Source organism: Oncorhynchus mykiss, chromosome 2, assembly GCF_057628025.1.
Source record: "Oncorhynchus mykiss isolate SJ-2025 chromosome 2, ASM5762802v1, whole genome shotgun sequence".
In the NCBI taxonomy this organism is placed as follows: domain Eukaryota; kingdom Metazoa; phylum Chordata; class Actinopteri; order Salmoniformes; family Salmonidae; genus Oncorhynchus; species Oncorhynchus mykiss.
The window spans coordinates 40,385,950-40,405,977 of NC_143023.1; the positions used below are offsets into that span (position 1 = coordinate 40,385,950).

The 20,028-nt window shown below is 43.7% G+C and overlaps 1 protein-coding gene across 12 annotated transcripts in view; it reads right to left on the bottom strand.

Annotated features, from left to right (window-relative positions):
- The window catches only part of LOC110489723 (plectin), a 190,364-nt gene that overhangs the window by 138,113 nt on the left and 32,223 nt on the right, over positions 1 to 20,028 (bottom strand). For 3 of the 12 annotated variants that reach the window (XM_090199674.1, XM_090199639.1, XM_090199633.1), the window contains exon 1: positions 3,223 to 3,641. The exons of the other annotated variants lie outside the window; for them this stretch is intronic. In XM_090199674.1, the coding sequence (XP_090055800.1) occupies positions 3,223 to 3,268 (46 nt within the window). In that variant the 5' untranslated portion in view covers positions 3,269 to 3,641. Of the gene's footprint in view, positions 1 to 3,222; positions 3,642 to 20,028 lie in introns of those variants that run through there. 12 annotated transcript variants of the gene reach the window in all.

Consider the following 20,028-nt stretch of genomic DNA (forward strand, 5'->3'; position numbering starts at 1 on the left):
TTTGAGCAGCATATGAACCTTGTTCTTTTTAACCTATTAACAGTAATCTTCTCCATAACTTCTTCTTGACACATACAGTATATGGGAGGTGAAGTACACACACATGTCGTTGGAACATTTCCTGTGTAATCAGAGGTGTTTCCTTTCGTCAGCAACACCCTTCGTTCAGTGTGTGCGTGTGTGCGCGTGCGTGCGTTCACGCATTTCAATTGTGTTTGGGTCTGACCAGCTCTCTGCACAGCTGCATTACAATGGTTTAATGGACTGAGTTTTGACAGTTTAAATCAAAAACCTATCCCATACCGCTGAAGGCTCTTTTATTTCAGAGATTCACAGCCTATCAAATAGTCAAGTGGCACATCCAGCACATGAGCGGATCGTCCTTCCTCACGCAAATGCTTAGCCTCGCAGTCCGCTGCTCACTTGGTATTTACTCGGAAATATGGGGAGTTTTTTTAGACCGTCCAAAGCATCAATACACTATTTTAGGTTCCAAGATACCCTGGCATTTTTAAACACACACAATGGCATCATCCCTCATTGGTAGAGTCTAAATATTCTACAATATAATATGACAGCATCAGATTTAGACTAGAGGGAGAAGACGAGAGGGAGAAGCTGGATATTCTCCCCCTCTTCCCCAGGCCAGCCATAAAGCAGCTATTCATCATACAGTACGGTGCAGAGCTATATATTTAGATGGCTCTAGTACATTGGGTTAGAGCCATCTAAATGGGCTACAGTGGGTTTATATGGCTGTAGATCTCCATCAGGAAGTCCAGCTCAGACTGAAATCGATAGGCGGTTCCGGAGTGCTGATATATGAGAGGCTGCTGTGTTGGTGATGAAGGGGGGGGATGAGATTAACCACCCATCTAGGAGCCACTTCCTGGCAACACACCCTCTTACAGCACTCATTGATGCACATATTATATATAATGTAACATACAAACACACACACACACACACCAATGCACTCATGCAGGCACACTCAAAACGCAGTAAACACACACAAACACACAAGTAGGCTTAAGACTGATCAAGATCACGTGTCACTAATTCGTTCAGTATCTCTATCCCAGTGCTGAAAGAGAACTAGCCTAATGCCCACTCCTCCCTGCCTCTTCACCAGGACTCTGCAAATTTCTCCATCTAACCGATGGGCATTGATGACAAGGTGTCATCTAAAACGTATCAGTAGGCCTTGCCCATATGTAGCACCACGGCGAGACCCAACGTGTTCTATTAGCATGCCAGTGTTAACAGGCTAGCCTAGGGACGGGGCGCCAGAGAGAGCGAGTGACATGTCTGTAATTATACAGAGCGATTGATCCTGGACTTCCGATGAACACAGTGGCTGAGAGGAGTGCTTAAGCCAGACTAAGACAGGAGTCAAAGTCTATTGCCCGCTCAACGACAGTCCTCCCATGGGTGTGGGAGAACTGCATTTGTGTCAGCGTGAGGTTGGTGGATTTACTGTATCCTCACTCAATTCAATTAAGATCACACGCACATGTGCACACACACACACAAACACCTTGCCTTTGCTCTCACACCCCCTGGTGAAATGTCATCTCAGCTCTGCTGGCCGAGTAGCAGGGTCAAGGAGTGCCCGTCATGACATCATTAGGTCACACCACTGTCTGGTGCTCCACAGGATTATTACTGAATGACCTCATCTTTCACTCACTCACTCACTCACTCACTCACTCACTCACTCACTCACTCACTCACACTCACACACACACACACACACACACACACACACACACACACACACACGTGGCAAACAAGCAAGTAAGTACCGTGGACAACGTCATCCTCATCAAAACGCTCATCATTTAGGCTATGGCCATGCTAATTGTCCCACAGTTGTCCCTATTCAGAATAATACAAATAAATGGTGGCAGATAGTTGTAGGTCGACATACTTAGCATTGTTTTGCTGATGAAATCACATGTCTGTTGTCACATCATGACAACAGAAACTGTAATGGGGAAGTATTCTTTAGAAGACTGGTTACTCCAGCACGTTTACATAGACCTAAAGAAAAGACAATACAAATCTCTAAATGGTTAGCCGTAGTAGTACTAACAGCTGGTAAGCTGCAAGTCAGATTTGCCTGATGGGTTTGCATAGGAAATTAGAGGTGGAGATGCTAGCGCTACCATGACACCCGTCAGCACACAACTACACACTAACTCCTCTAGGACTGCAGGTGTCCGTCAGGTGACAGGTCAGTCGAAGCAACGACATTGTAGCATTTCTATACAAACAATGCAGACTTAAGAGACACAAACAGACACTCTTTCCCTGTATGTCTTCTCGCAGTCCATCTTTTCTCTCTCGCTCTCACACACACGCACACACACGCACACACACACACACACACACACACACACACACACACACACACACACACACACACACACACACACACACACACACACACACACACACACACACACATTCTTTCGCTCTCTGAAACACACATGCAGGACCTCAGTATAAATGTCTGAGCTGGGAGATATTCTCCCATAACTCCCCCCACTGCTCTGAAAACAATGCCATTGCCGGACGCCCCTCCCTCCCAGACTGCCTCAAAAACAAAAACAATGTTGCTTTGGGGCAATTCCACAGTAACAGAGTGACAACTGAGACAGATTTTTCACTTTAAAATGTATGTCAAACTAAAACCAATGACTGTAAAGTTAAACAAACCATACAACTCTATGCACAAGGATTACTTTTAACAATGTCCACAGAATATTCTAAGAACAGTGCAGACGCAAAGTTTGGTAACAGATTGACGGTTTGTGCTGTTTGTGCCGCCATTCTGTTACCAAACTTTGCATCTGGAGTTTACTTATAGTAAATGTGTTTTGTAAAACTTTCAGTGGAAATTCTGCATAGATTTGTATGGTTTGTTTAACTTTGTAAAAATCATTGGTTTTTATTCAACATACATTTTAAAGTGAAAAATCAGAGTCTCAATGTCACTCTGTTACCATGGAATTGCCATTTGCCTTCCCGCTGTCTCTCTCTCTCTCTCTCTCTCTCTGTCAGTCTGTCTGTGTCTGTACAGTCTTTGTCTCTGTCCCTGGTTAAGTACAATGAAGCACTCACAGAGAGTCCCTCTGTAAACTCTCCCGATACAAGTATACTGTAACTCTGCAGTGACAGTACAAAGTAAAGTCTGCCCCCGGTCCAGATATAAAGTACCTTTGAGAGAAGTGATCTCCTGCTGAATGGACCTGTGGCCATCCATTTGGACTCTCTGGCCTCCTGTTGATGGTTGATGACAGTTCTCTGTGATGTTGATGACAGTGATGATGTTGATGCCAGTTCTCGGTGCAGCTCCTACTGTGTACCTCTGCCTCAAGTTGACTTTGCAAGTGTCTGTGAGTCCTGGCTACTCCTCTACAGGCTTAGGAACTGCCCAATCTCTGTCTCCCTCTTCTTGCTCTCTTTCTTTCTGTCTCTGTAGTGCTGCTTGCCGGGAGAGGCTGCTGTGTTTGGGTCCTTCTCAAATACACATGCACACACACACACCCTGTGTGTACAGGAATATACACTGTGGGAAGCCCCTCCCTTCCTCCCTCCGCCTAAAGCCGGCTTTTCACTGAGGGCTGTGTCTCTGCAAATCACTGCACAGCACAGTCCTCTCGTTCACCATGACTCAGCCAATGGTTGCAGGGCACCGGCATCCACTTCATTATAGCTCAACCAATCACAGTGTAACTCTACCATTCAGACACATTCCTGTAACAAGTAGAGTTTGAGTGATGGTGAGTTTTAAAGTAGAGATGGCGGCAGAGAGGGAGAGCTAGAAAGAGAGAAAGAGAGAAGGGGGAGAGGGGGAAAGGGGAAGGATAGAGTAATAGACATACAGAGAGATGGTGGGAAGGATGGAAAGTGAAGCTGGGGAGGAATAAAATCCCCGTGCCACACCCAGTTCCGAACCAGACAGACCAGAAATCCCAAGTCATGTGGAAGTGGAAGATAAAACGAAGGAAGGAAGATCCCTTATCAACACACTGAAATGTATAGGCTAGACGCCATCTCACACACCCGTATGAGAGCTATCCCTGTTCAGGCTTGGGGGAATAGTGAGAGGACACGCAAACAGTAATCCACTCTAAATCTGGCCTGTAACATTGGAGACGACAACCTTCTCTTTAAGTGTTCATTTATGCTATACCACAACAGGGTGAATAGGTACAATCAGAACCACTCCCATTAATAAAACCTCATTTCACCTGCAGCGGCACAGGTGTACTGTGTCAAACCTGGTGCTATATTATTTCAAATCGTCCGGCACTGCTTGACATCTGCATTACAAAACCATGATCATCACTGCAGAACTATTGACCCAGTAAAAGTAACTTAATTAAGACCCCCCATCAACATGACTTTACTTTAGCATCTACTCTAATTCATAAAGGAACTGTCCACAGGAGCAACTAACCAAAGCTCAAATATCACTGTTTAGCTGCTGATCTGACATTGAAATGCCAATGGAAAAACTGCCAGGTCTTTGGACTGTGTCAAATGTTCCAGTTACGGTCCATGTTCAATTTCAACAGAACCCATGCCATCTTTAGAGTCCCCTGAGTTCCTTCAATATTACACAGAGCCCCCCGGCTACACTGAAAACAGAGAGGCACAAAATTTGAGCATATTTCCCTGCAACCTCTGCTCCACTCTCATGGATGGAGACAACTCTCCCTGAAACCACATAATAACTAATGATAGCAGTGAGATCCTCATGTAAATGATTGACTATGGGTAATTCCATGGTAAAATAATGATGACTCACTTTAAAATGTATGCCAAATGAAAACAAACTATAGAACTCTAAGCAGAAGGACTACTTTCAAAAATGTCCACTGAACATTTTACTAAAACATGTCTACTTGAAGAACAGCGCAGATGTAGAGTTTTATAACAGAATGACGGTACAATCTCCCTCCGTTTTTTATGTTTTGAAGTTTTCCAAAATCTCTCTTAAATATCTACTCTGAATTAAGATTCAAAGATGTTTGCAAAAAATAATGGGGTGTCAAATACGATGACACCTTGAGTTTGAAAAAAATACATTTTGCTTATTGAACTACAGTAAGTGAAGTGGATTAACACCTGATTGTTTGGGTATTATTCTACACATTGACTATTATTCTAATGAGCTCCAAACCCCCCAAAAAAGACCACATTTGGTTGGTACGGAAAAGACCAACTCTGAACCAATCATAGACGTCTATGTTACACAAGTTTAGACATCAGAGTAGAGCACAATAGAGTAGAGTACAGCACAGCAGAGTTCAGTACAGTAAATTACGCTGTACTCTGTAGTGTGCTCTACTGTACTAAACTCTACAGTACTGTACTGTCCTATACTCTACTCAACTATTCAGTAAGAGCCGGAAGAGGTGACATTAACTGGAGAGGAGAGGAGTGTGAGAGCGAGACAGAGAGAAGAGACAGAGAGAAGAGAGTGACAGAGAAAAAAGAGACAGAGAGCGAGCGGTTGTCCAGACTGTTTTCACAATTATGAGCTGAACATAACAGTATGCCAGTGGAAGAACAGTAGCACGTGAACCAACTGTGGTTTGTGACTACTATAATGACCTATTTTAGCCAATTCAATTTCAGTCATTCTGTTAAAGATTTTGTAACAGAATTACATGTTTTTTTCTGACCGTTTGAGCAGACACATGCACATTTGTGGCAGTGCTCCTCCTGCTCCTCCTTGCACAAAGGCGGAGGTAGCGGTCCTGCTGCTGGCTTGTTGCCCTCCTACGGCCTCCTCCACATCTCCTGATGTACTGGCCTGTCTCCTGGTAGTGCCTCCATGCTCTGTTCACTACGCTGACAGACACAGCAAACCTTCTTGCCACAGCTCGCATTGATGTGCAATCCTGGATGAGCTGCACTACCTGAGCCACTTGTGTGGGTTGTAGACTCCGTCTCATGCTACCACTAGAGTGAAAGCACCGCCAGCATTCAAAAGTGACCAAAACATCAGCCAGGAAGCATAGGAACTGAGAAGTGGTCTGTGGTCACCACCTGCAGAACCACTCCTTTATTGGGGGTGTCTTGCTAATTGCCTATAATTTCCACCTGTTGTCTATTCCATTTGCACAACAGCATGTGAAATGTATTGTCAATCAGTGTTGCTTCTTAAGTGGACAGTTTGATTTCACAGAAGTGTGATTGACTTGGAGTTACATTGTGTTGTTTAAGTGTTCCCTTTATTTTTTTGAGCAGTGTATATAAATTTGCCAAAATGTCCTAAAACCTGTTTTTGGGGTATTGTGTGTAGATTTATGAGGAAAAATATATATTTAACACATTTTAGAATAAGACTGTAATGTAACAAAATGTGACAAAAGTCAAGGGGTCTGAATACTTTCCGAATGAACTGTACATGGAAATGACCCTATATTCTGAAGCATCAGTCTGATTCAGAGTACACAATTAATTAATTGAGTCACAATAAATATAGCTTTCTCTCTCTCATATAATAAAGGAAGGGGGGAGGAAATGAGTGACATATTGTTGGCAGCAAAGGAACTGGTAGTCTAACCATTCTGTAATGTCAAGGAAAAATACATACACAAAACAGTCCATGGCTAGGATCCCTGACAATTTCCTTATGGATGTGGTCCCTGCTATCCCAGCATGCCACAGTACCAGAGAGACTAAACGGCTAAAGAAAGACACAGAGAGATGGCACAGCTGTGTATGGGGTGACCGTTGTTTGGATTGGCTCACATCAGCATCCTTTTGGACCTGTGCCTCCCTCTCTTCCTGTACCTCCCAATTTGTCAGTGTGACAGACTAACCAACCTGTTACCAACAGAAGGTAATAGGCAAAAACTGTAATGAATTAGATGGGACAATAGCAACAACACTCTTCAATGACTCCCAGATGGGTGAGCTGACTAAGAGAGAAGTGGATCCAATTTAAAACTGGACTGCCTTGAACTGGCCTGCCCACATGTCACTCACAGGTGCAACAGGGTGAAACAAGATAGAAGGTGTGGAGAGATGAATACATCCGGCCAATTTAATTTGTAGTATTGCATGCATGTGATTAAATGCTGAATGCATTTTTCCACACCGGATATTTTTTCACAAGTGCCTCATTGTTCATCATGAGAATCTCTACAGCATGTGTTAATGAGTTTGAGAAGAGAATTCCAGAGATCTACTGTATTCCCTCTACTCTACCCAACTTAGATCAGATGTCATGCTAGTGATGATGGGCACACATCAGCGGGAGTCCCTAGTCCTTATCCAATAGATACTATAGATAAACCACTGATACTAGTAGCAGGAGGTTTAAGGATAAGGATATGACAAAACAGCATTCCACCCATAGAGATTTGTACGTGTTTGAATAAGCCTAATACCCCTTTGAATGTATTTGTTTTCACACAGTAAACATTGTATCCTAGATGAAATACATCCAAATGTGCATCCTAATGAATCCCTACGAAAAACGCTATGTTTTGTCTTCCTGAATAAAGACCAGATAGAACCCATGAGTCTATTTATTCGCATGCTCGATTAGTGTGTTGACTGCTTGTGTTCAGTCATTATCTTATTTGGTTGTGTGCTTGAATAAGCACTGAGCAAATTCAAACAGGGCTGCTGGCTATCAATTAAGGATTTCCTAGTTTGGCGGCATGAATGGAAACCGAATTCATCCTATGCTATTGTAACTACAGCCTACTGAATGAGTCAGCAAACGTCTGAAGTTTGGCCAGAGGGAGGTTTAATGGTATTTCTCAGACATATTTCACCAGCATCACTTCATGTTTGAGTGACTCTTACTGACTGACTGAGATTTAGATACATCAGACCTGGTTTACATAACATTTGTCATCTTTCAAATACTTCAGCTGTGATTGATTGAGCTTGATATTCCCAAAAGTGGAAACCGTGCCCATCTTGGACTCCAGCAAGGCCCCAGCACACGTCCAAACTATTTGAAAGATTTCAAATGCTATTTAAAAACAAGTATGAGCTACAGTATGGATGGGGTGTACTCGAGACAACAAACAGTTGTGACCACAAGGGTTTTTGAAGGGGGTTGTTCCAGTAATAGTCATCTTGGTCACATATGGTCAAGGATTCAGAGATGGAACTTTGTGTCATTAGCAGTAGCGGGGCATTTGTACATTTGGACTCTGTACTCTGTACATTTGCAGAGAGGAAAAGTACTGTAGACTGTGCTAGCATGTGGATGTGGATTGAATGTGGGATGTAGGATAGAACTCTTTCCAGTGCTCTCTTTCTTTCAATCTACCACAGAAAAGGCTGTGTGGGGATAGTGTGGCACCTTGTATCGGAGTGGACACTCCCTCACAGTCCTGTCCATTTCAGAGCCCTATTCTTTCACCCCTGACTGTGGGGGACACGAGTGTGTTTGCAGCCCCCTGGCCAGTTTACGCCGGTAGCCCCGCTGTGAACGTTCAGACAAAACCATTCCATCTCTCTGAGGTCACACAGCCACACAAATCTCCAGTCCAATGTGACAGCTTAGAGCGCAGGGCAGCGGCTAGGCCGGACAGCTTTCCCCCAGCACTGAGAGAAAAGCCTTGCACAGAGCCAGTATCTGGTGATACAACTATTAGTCAATGGACGGGCAAAAGCCAAACACAACAGGTCCCGGTCTATGGATCACACACTACAAAGAGGACACATACACTCACACACTTAGCAAATATCCCTGTGAAACATCACTCACGGTCAACTTCATAAAAGTGATCCTCAGCACAGGTCACAGGTGATGGTAATTGAGGACCTCTTGCAGGTGCACTTGAATAATCTAGAGGCTAAATACCCGACATAGAGTGATAAACACATCAGCTGCATAAAATGCACACACACACACACACACACACACACACACACACACACACACACACACACACACAGGAGATACAGTGCCTTGCGAAAGTATTCGGCCCCCTTGAACTTTGCAACCTTTTGCCACATTTCAGGCTTCAAACATAAAGATATAAAACTGTATTTTTTTGTGAAGAATCAACAACAAGTGGGACACAATCATGAAGTGGAACGACATTTATTGGATGTTTCAAACTTTTTTAACAAATCAAAAACTGAAAAATTGGGCGTGCAAAATTATTCAGCCCCTTTACTTTCAGTGCAGCAAACTCTCTCCAGAAGTTCAGTGAGGATCTCTGAATGATCCAATGTTGACCTAAATGACTAATGATGATAAATACAATCCACCTGTGTGTAATCAAGTCTCCGTATAAATGCACCTGCACTGTGATAGTCTCAGAGGTCCGTTAAAAGCGCAGAGAGCATCATGAAGAACAAGGAACAGACCAGGCAGGTCCGAGATACTGTTGTGAAGAAGTTTAAAGCCGGATTTGGATACAAAAAGATTTCCCAAGCTTTAAACATCCCAAGGAGCACTGTGCAAGTGATAATATTGAAATGGAAGGAGTATCAGACCACTGCAAATCTACCAAGACCTGGCCGTCCCTCTAAACTTTCAGCTCATACAAGGAGAAGACTGATCAGAGATGCAGCCAAGAGGCCCATGATCACTCTGGATGAACTGCAGAGATCTACAGCTGAGGTGGGAGACTCTGTCCATAGGACAACAATCAGTCGTATATTGCACAAATCTGGCCTTTATGGAAGAGTGGCAAGAAGAAAGCCATTTCTTAAAGATATCCATAAAAAGTGTCATTTAAAGTTTGCCACAAGCCACCTGGGAGACACACCAAACATGTGGAAGAAGGTGCTCTGGTCAGATGAAACCAAAATTGAACTTTTTGGCAACAATGCAAAACGTTATGTTTGGCGTAAAAGCAACACAGCTCATCACCCTGAACACACCATCCCCACTGTCAAACATGGTGGTGGCAGCATCATGGTTTGGGCCTGCTTTTCTTCAGCAGGGACAGGGAAGATGGTTAAAATTGATGGGAAGATGGATGGAGCCAAATACAGGACCATTCTGGAAGAAAACCTGATGGAGTCTGCAAAAGACCTGAGACTGGGATGGAGATTTGTCTTCCAACAAGACAATGATCCAAAACATAAAGCAAAATCTACAATGGAATGGTTCAAAAATAAACATATCCAGGTGTTAGAATGGCCAAGTCAAAGTCCAGACCTGAATCCAATTGAGAATCTGTGGAAAGAACTGAAAACTGCTGTTCACAAATGCTCTCCATCCAACCTCACTGAGCTCGAGCTGTTTTGCAAGGAGGAATGGGAAAAAATTTCAGTCTCTCGATGTGCAAAACTGATAGAGACATACTCCAAGCGACTTACAGCTGTAATCGCAGCAAAAGGTGGCGCTACAAAGTATTAACTTAAGGGGGCTGAATAATTTTGCACGCCCAATTTTTCAGTTTTTGATTTGTTAAAAAAGTTTGAAATATCTAATAAATGTCGTTCCACTTCATGATTGTGTCCCACTTGTTGTCGATTCTTCACAAAAAAATACAGTTTTATATCTTAATGTTTGAAGCCTGAAATGTGGCAAAAGGTCGCAAAGTTCAAGGGGGCCGAATACTTTCGCAAGGCACTGTATAATCCCCTGTAAGAGTGTACTGAGAGGGCAGGGTGCTTTGGCACACATTCGGCCCGACACACCTCTACCATTGCTTCCTGCTACTAAAGGCTGTCCACCACAGGATCATACTGCCTTATCTTCCACCTCACCGGACATTACTTCTCGAGATAAGAAGAAGATCATGTTAACACACTGTAAGAGAACCCAGAGTTTCAACCTTATGCCCTCAGGAGAATATTGCTGAATACACTTCCCGAAAGGCCAAATCATCCATGCAGTAACTGTAGCTCATCAACTTCCATTACTTTCATTCAATATTCAAAAAAGTCTCTAATAAGAACTGAACATGTATTTCAAACAACTATTACTTAAGTCATTATTTACACCATGACATTTTATTGATGTTACAATCTTGATGCGTTGAGTTCTGTCTTTAAACTGACGGATACATTATATGTGTGGAGAGAGAGAATGAGTGGGTCACTGTCACTGTGGATCTGCTTCACTATGTCTGCTTGCCTACAGAATGTTGACAGGCATACAGCATGCAGCTGCCCTAACTCTGCCGAGGGAGCTGGTTTTCCCACCCGAAAGGCTTGGCGGCTGGCGGGGTGGCGTGCGTTGGCCTGGTGCAGGAATGCTGGGAATGGGGCTGGAGGGTAATGGAGCACATAATGTGATGACTGAAGCCAGGTTTCCTCTATGTTCTGTCCCAGACCAGGGACCAGACCAGGCCCCAGGGTTGAAAGCACACACCCATGCTCAAAGGGAATGGCCACGGGAGTCAAGGTCAGAGGGCTGGAGCTGGACCAACAGCCCCGCTGGACACTGGAGAGACACACTGTCATCTCAGCAGATTTATGTAGACATGCTGGAACCACCAGCTGAAGGCAGACCTAAAAACTAATTTTTTCTTTTAAAGGGAGTATTCATTGCAATATTTGAAAGTTAATAATCACAGTACTCATTCGCTGTTCATTTCTTGGCTATAGTATTCCGGAGGTACTTTTTATACAAAGCCTGACACAACCTTGCTCTTTCAAATAATTGAACAGTGGATCCAAGAGTTTTTAGATGTTGTTATGTGGACTACGTTCCACTAGGGGCTGTGCTTACACTGTACAGCCTAACTATCACCGACTCTCTGCGTAGGACTCTCAGTGGAAAAAGGGTGAAAAGACAACCCATTTTTTTTTTATATATAGAAAACATTCCAGGAAACAAGACAGCAGTTACTGTCAAGACGGCAAGAAAATGCTATTTTGGTTTGTTTAAGACAATGAGTCACAAACAGATCAAGTCACAATCATACATGTGCTTGGGCATGGGGGAAATGGGGTAGTTTTTACCATATTTCTTACATAAAACCTATATGAAACAGCATATTCATTATGGATGCCACCCACAGTAACATGCATTTTTAATAGGTTACATGCATTTCCTAGATCGATAAAAGAAAATGCTGAGTCAGCATGTTGTAGTTTCACAGGCAGGATAGTGTAGTTTCACAGGCAGGATAGCAGGCCATGGGAGCTATAATGTCTCACATATGGCTCAAAATGTTGCCCTTGCCAAGAGGCTGTCTCCTTGGAGGGGGGGGGGGGGGGGGGGGGGGTGATTGCGTCTCTTAATGCTTGCCCAGATATCATTGCAGTGAATCAGCAGAAACAGACAGCTGTTTCAGGGCTGAACATGAGGCCCACAGTGACAGGGCTTTACTGTCACCTTACACATGTCTAATAATCGAAACAAACTGCTGAGTGGAAGCCAACCTCACAGCTGATCAATACAGTAAGACTGTGAGTCTCTCTCTCATGTAATGATGCAAAGAGTTTTTCATTGAAGGCGTCGGCTTGGCTCCTTTGTGTTCCCCGGGAGCCTGACCAGACTCATCCAAGATGTCTGTCTCTGTCTGGAACTGGGTACTGTCGCATTGATTCTGTTACAGGAGCCTCAGCATCTCCAGAATAAACATACGTCTCTCTCCTCTCCTCTAAATGCTTCCTCATAAGGACCACATCCAGCAGGCCTTGGGGGAATCCATCGTCTGCAACCAGGTACAATACATAAAAATGACCACGGCTTTACTAGCGTGGTAAAGTCAGACCAAATGCTGTGCTCAATTAGTGAGAGCAGCATTCACACTGGTTTAACTAAAAACGTTCCTTTATGTGACATCTGAAACGGTCATTGCAAGATTTTCACAAATAATCCATTCACACACACTACAATGCATTAGGATTATGCTTTATTCAAATCAAATCACATTTTATTGGTCAAATACACATCCTAGCTCCAACAGTGCAGTAGTATCTAACAATTCACAACAATACACGTGAATCTAAAAGTACAAAAATGGAATTAAGAAATATATAAATATTAGGACGGGCAATCTAAAATACAGTAGAATGGAATACAGTATATACATATGAGATGAGTAAAGATTATTGCACAACGATTCAGGTCAATTACTATTCAGTAAAAACAGAAACAAGTACTTTAAAAGAAACACGCTCACACACAGACATGTACACTGGCGGTGACACAACAAATAGTTGTCACGGCATCCATGTACACGAACGCTGTCATTGAGCTACAGATTCCTAACATGACAATAGAACTGCAGAGTGAAGCTGTCAGCCCGAAGACATGACATTTACACTACACACTGAGTGTACAAAACATTAAGAACACCTTCCTAATATTGAGTTGCACCCCCCCTTTTTGCCCTCAGAACAGCCTCAATTAGTCGGGGCATGGACTCTAGGTGTCGAAAGCGTTCCACAGGGAAGCTGGCACATGTTGACTCCAACAGTTGTGTCAATTTGGCTAGATGTCCTTTGGGTGGTGGACCATTCTTAATACACACGGGAAACTGTTGAGCGTTGCAGTTGACACCTACAACCATAACCTTTTCAAAAGCATTTAAATCTTCAGTCTTGCCCGTTCACCCTCTGAATGGCACACATACGCAATCCATGTTTCACTTGTCTCAAGGCTTAAAAATCCTTCTTTAACGTCAGCTTCAGTCTCCTCCCCTTCATCTACACTGATTGAAGTGGATTTAAGTGACATCAATAAGGGATCAAAGCTTTCACCTGGATTCATCTGGTCAGTCTGTGTCGTGGATGGAGCACAGGCTCCTACACAGGTCAAATGCTGAAGCCAACTCACTTTCAGAAGGTGAACAGTGAAGCAGACTGAAGCTGAAAAATATTCATCAACTCTTGGTAGGACAATGTCAAAGCAAACTTCCATTGTCCTGCCAAAAGTTGCTGAATATCTTTTCATATTTGATTTTTCACGCTGCTTTTGAGAGCACTAATAACAGAGCTCAGATAGGACCTTGCTTTACTACTGTTGAGGAATGCTTAAAAACACTGAACGACCTTGACCCCAGTTTGCTCTGACTGATTAAAATCAGTCAAAAAGGGGGAGAGGGGAGAGTGCCATTTCCTTCTCTGGAAGCCCCACAATCCCTTATTTCTGTGAGACAACACTGCCCTGTGCCAAAGTGCGGCTACAACAGGAAGCCCAGAATTAGCTGTGCTTTTAGCGCTTTGATGAGAAAATAAAAACAATCTGATTTCCAGTGTGGCCATTCTTCCCCAGAGGAGAAGAGTTACACCCCTCTGGGCTGGAGAGGTTAGAGACCAACGTCACATTTCATTTAACCTTTCTTTCCGCAGGGAGTCATATTGAGACCCAGGTCTCCTTTTCAAATGAGAATACCCCCCCCCCCCCCCCCCCCCCCCCAAAAAAAAACTGTAATACAAAATGCAATCAATAGCATCCAAAAGCAGTTACCACAACAGTATCCGAGACCTTGTTCACACATCTGATGGAGAAGTTGGTCCTCCTTATCTATACAAGAAGTTTGGGTAACGGCAACTTCTGTCACTCAGACTGAGGTAAAAGTGTGTAAGCTCAGTGTTTTGTTTGGTACTGTTCAGGCTGGGGAATAACAGCTTGCTAGGTATTTGTCTCTGCCACCAGGCAACACTTCTCAAAAGTCTTTAGCATGTCTATGTGAGGCAAACCAAGCAGCCTGCTACCAGAGGAGAATGTAGCAAGTGATACCTCAAGGGCAGTCTGTATTACCCCAGGGTTTTCTACGTGTGTGTGTGTGTGTGTTTGTGTTTGTGTGCGCTCACGTGCATGCATGCGTGCACGCATTCTTGTGTGCGTGTGTGCGGCAGCTGTGCAGGATGACTTGCTGTGGCATCCCCGGGCCTCGTGGTGACTCTGTCATGCCGGCTCGTCATTGCGCAGCGTGTCTGGAAGCAGTAATGTGCTAGAGAATGACAAGGCAGACCACTAACACACACACACACACACACAGACCGATCTAAATCTCTTCCACACGGAAAGCACCCACATCTCTCACTGATTGCTCACAGTATCACTAATAAACATATGACCTTTTAGGGACTTTGTTTGAGCACTGTTACCCGCTAGAAGAATGCTCAACTGTTTCATGTCTATTTCAATCCATACCCTCTCTCTGGAGCGGAAACACTTTCCATCAGCCAATCAAACAGAGCTCGTGCAGTGCTCCTTCACAGAGCATACAGACAGACACTTCCATTTAAAAACTCATCCCAGCACGAACAGAGACTCCACACCAGAGGAGAGGTTCAATTAGGCCCATGGGAAATAAATACACACTGTGGCCATTCACACTAAAATCCAATCCATCCTGATACGTTGACACGCACCTTGACTTAGATGTCAATGTTCAAACACACACACACACACACCTATCATGACTTTCAGACACACACACACACACACACCCTCGTCACTATGGTTATAATGAGCATGTGAGAAGAGAGGGTTGGGAAATGAGGGGGAAGGAAGATACTTAGAGCACTGACTGAAGATGACACCGAATGCTGCTTTAACGGCCCATTCCCCCCATGTCCCAGTCCCCGGGTGAGTGTGTGTGTGTGTGTGTGTGTGTGTGTGTGTGTGTGTGTGTGTAAGTACGCATGCAAATGCATACAAGTACGCATGCAAATATGTGCATGAGTGCGTACCTACTGTACGTGCGTGTGTCCATGTGCGCCTGCTTGCCCATGTACATGTAGGGCTGGGAATTGCCAGGGACCTCACGATACGATATTATCACAATACTTACGGTTATTGGGATTTGATGTTTCAAACCTTTGATAACACGCACACCATTGGCCGACGTATCAAATTGCGTGGGGGATGTGTAGTTTAGAGAGCGTTTGCACATTGGAAAGATGTCGGCGAGACATCAGAATAGGAATGTTGATGTCTGGCCAACGTATAAACGATGTAGAACTCTAAACGCATCTGCAAGACATCTTGGCCATGAGCAAACGCTGTCCAAATGGCATCTTCTTCCTTTATCCTGTATACATCGCGCCTACGTTGGGCAGACGCATGTGTGCAATCTGAGAACCTATTGCTCACTATATGTCTGCTGCAGAGAAACGAGAGAGGGCGTGAGAACATTTGTTTGGATCAGTCATGGAAATAAAAAGTGCTGAACAGATGTTGCCTCACGATTACAAAAGAAGCTGGAGAACAAGCTATAGGATGAACAATACCAGAGTCTGTGTGCAGGCACAGCAGCCTAGCACTAGCTAATTCTACCTAACAATGTATTGCATTTTTTATCAACTCGATACTCGGGAGTCAAAGTGTCGATATAATATTGCGATGTGCAACTGTCACTGCATGCCTGCATGTGTGTGTGCCTGCGTGAGTGCATGCGCGTGCGCGAGTGCACGTGTATGTGGTTTCATGCATCTGTGTGTGCATCTGGAGGAGCAATACGATTACTCCTATATGTTTTCATTGCTTACTGACGCCTTGGGGCAGCCGTCCCAGACACATAGCGCAGTTAACAAAGTGCCAGACCCTAACCTAAAGGCAGAGGCAGAGGAACAGGGGCACAGAGAGATGGAGGAAGAAAAGAGAGGCATTGTGTCAAACCCAGTCCAGGTGCAAACAGTGTTTCCCACATAATTGAATGTTGAATGAAAGTCATGTCTCCGTAGAAAGGAACTCTTGCCAAAACGATGCAGTGACTCCTGCGTATAAATCGACCCACGAGGTTGACACTAAAGCAGTATGCTGAGCTGTCACTCCATCAAACGCTGACACATTGTCACTCAAACTAAACCGCTCCATCATGCCGCTTTCAAACAAAGATGGCTGAGAAACGATCAAACGAGGTGTCAAGTCGTGCAGCTTGAAGAGAAGAGATGAGGTGGGCAAAAACCATGAGCGTACGCGAATGAGACGGCTCTGCATTTCTTTAGCAGCAGGCCGCTCCCTCACGTGTAATGTTTGACAACATTGTTAAAGACTGAGTTTCAACAGACATTACGCGTGAGGGAGAGCGCCCACACAGAGACACAGAAGATTTTACTGTAGAAAAAAGCCATTTGATGAATAAGCCGATGTGATTCTGCACTTGCTGTAATCCAATCAAACAGAATTGTTTCTGCACAGCTATGCCTCTCTGACAGGAAACGGACAGTAAATAATTGGGAAGCCTCCCAGCGGACCCTCCAAAGTCCATATACGGCCAGAGGAATCTCTGCAAAGCATCTATTATCCTCCCCCTTGGTCGGTCATGGCTAGAAGGGTCTAGAAGGGATTAGCCATGACCGGCCAGGAGGTATTCCAGCATTTGTCAAATTAGAGTCCAAAGGTGATTTTTTTTAGTGCATTTCAGCTAACCCTAACCCTTTTCCTAACCTTAACCTAATTCTCCTAACCTGATAGGTTAATTATCCTAAGGTTCCCTGACCTGCTACGAAAAGTCAAATCTAACGTTAATTTGACAAAAGCTGGATCCCGTCTAGCCATGATCCTCCTGGCCCTGAAGTGACCTCTCACCTGAGTGCTGATCTATCCCAGGCTGCTGCCACCGGCCCTAAAAATGCTGAAATGACAAGAATACAGAAGCACATAGAGGCCGGGAAAAGACCAGGAATAACCCAGCGTCTTTCCCTTAGCATGGTTCCGACACCTCTCAGAGTTAAGTCAGACGGAAAAAAGGACTCTCTCTCTCCCACTCATACTTTACCCATCTCTCTCTCCCGCTCTCTCTCTCCAACTCTAACATACTCTCCCTCGCTCGCTCAATTTTTTCACTCTCACACTCTCTGAGCCCGCTGCATTTCTGCTGTAACGATTTCACAGACATACTGTACAGAAGATTTCCATTACTGAGATTTTCCCTCTAAATTTCTGCTCTGGAAAAGAGCTTAAGCTCTTTGAAAGGGAAGATTTTGGCAGCTACTCAATTAAGGAAAATATCCTTATGTCACACATTTTACACAGCAGACAGGCTCAATTGTTCAAGACTTCATTTAGCATTCACATTGCATTTGTGCCTGGTTGACCTCTGCGTCAGTTCAGTGTGTGTGTGTGTGTGTGTGTGTGTGTGTGTGTGTGTGTGTGTGTGTGTGTGTGTGTGTGTGTGTGTGTGTGTGTGTGTGTGTGTGTGTGTGTGTGTGTGTGATTCACAGGGGCCACAGCAGGACAATTCCCGCAGAGGGTGAGGGGTGATTTACAAGTAGACACATGCAATGAGAGTACTACTGGAAACTCACAGGTGTGTTGTCAGCAAAGCAATTTAAGACAGCACAGTAGGCTACAACACCTGATTCCAATGCACCCATTGACCAAGTCATAAAGAGTGTCCCTCTCCTGTGTTGGAGTCAATGAGGAGAGGGACAATGCTTACCTATGAGACAGAACACAAGACAGACAGAGACACGTGATTATCATGGTTACATGGTTCTCAAATATATGTATTATTCAATTTCAGTACTTCTGTAGCAAGGTAAAAGCAAGTGGTATATGAATAGATCCATACATACTGTATATGAAAAAAAAATATATATATACACATCTTTCATTTAACACTTTTGGGAGTCCTTAATTCAGCCTGTCGACAGGAGACTGAGATGCATGCAGAGTCTTAGAAAGCGAAGGAGAGAGAGAGAACGTGGGAAGAGAGAGAAAAAGAACGAGGGAGAGAGAGATCGAGGGAGTGAAATTATTATTATTGTTTTAAAGAAAGAAGAATGAGGGAGTGGAGAGTGTGTATGAGTGAGAGACAGAGAGTGAGAGAGAGAGAGAGAGAGAGAGAGAGAGAGAGAGAGAGAGAGAGAGAGAGAGAGAGAGAGAGAGAGAGAGAGAGAGAGCAGTGATTCATGATTCATGGATCTGACGTGTCACTGACTCTGATCCTTAAAATCCCTATCAGCCACAAATAGCTCCTTGGGCCCACCACACACCCATCACTCACTAGCCTGTCCACTGCGGGAAACCTGATCTGCCATCTCATATATAACGTGAACAATAATATAAAACACAACATGCAACAATTTCAACGATTTTACTGAGTTACAGGAAATCAGTCAATTGAAATCAATTCAGTTGGCCCTAATCCAGGGATCATTAACGAGATTCAGCTGAAGGATGATTTTTCTTGAGAGGATGGTCGGGGGGTCCTGAACATAATTACAAATCATTTGTAGACTGCAAATTGACCGCAAGAAGCCCCAACAGATATATTATTTGACTAAAACATATTCATTTTAAACCTTTGCTTACATTTGTATATGATCACGTCTCTCTTTTATGGAAATATTTGGTTATAGATTTCCTGAATTAAAATCACTTGGAGCTGATTTCCTGGTGTTTTTACAGTTTTGTACGTCCAACAATGAAAATAAAAAATATATACACTACCGTTCAAAAGTTTGGGGTGACTTAGAAATGTCCTTGTTTTTGAAAGGAAGTTACATTTTTTGCCCAGTAAAATAACATCAAATTGATCAGAAATACAGTGTAGACAATGTTGTAAATGACTATTGTAGCTGGAAACGGCTGATTTTTTGATGGAATATCTACACATGAGTACAGACGCCCATTATCAGCAACCATCACTCCTGTGTTCCAATGGCACATTGTGTTAGCTAATCCAAATGTATCATTTTAAAAGGCTAATTGAGCATTCAAAAACACTTTTGCAATTATGTTAGCAGAGCTGAAAACTGTTGTTCTGATTAAAGGAGCAATAAAACTAGCCTTCTTTAGACTAGTTGAGTATCTGGAGCATCAGCATTTGTGGGTCCGATTACAGGCTCAAAATGGCCAGAAACAAATAACTTTCTTCTGAAACTCGCCAGTCTATTCTTGTTCTGAGAAATGAAGGCTATTCCATGCGAGAAATTGGCAAGAAACTGAAGATCTCATACAACGCTGTGTACTACTCTCTTCACAGAACAGCGCAAACTGCCCCCAAACTTTTGAACGGTAGGGCATGTTTTTTTGTTGCTCAGAAAACTTTGGGGGCCGAATAAAACCAACCAGTTGGGGAACCCTGCTCTAATTTATGGATGTCACATGACTGAGAAGGGGCATGACTGAGCAAGTTGGTGGGCCTATGCTCTCCCAGGCCCAAC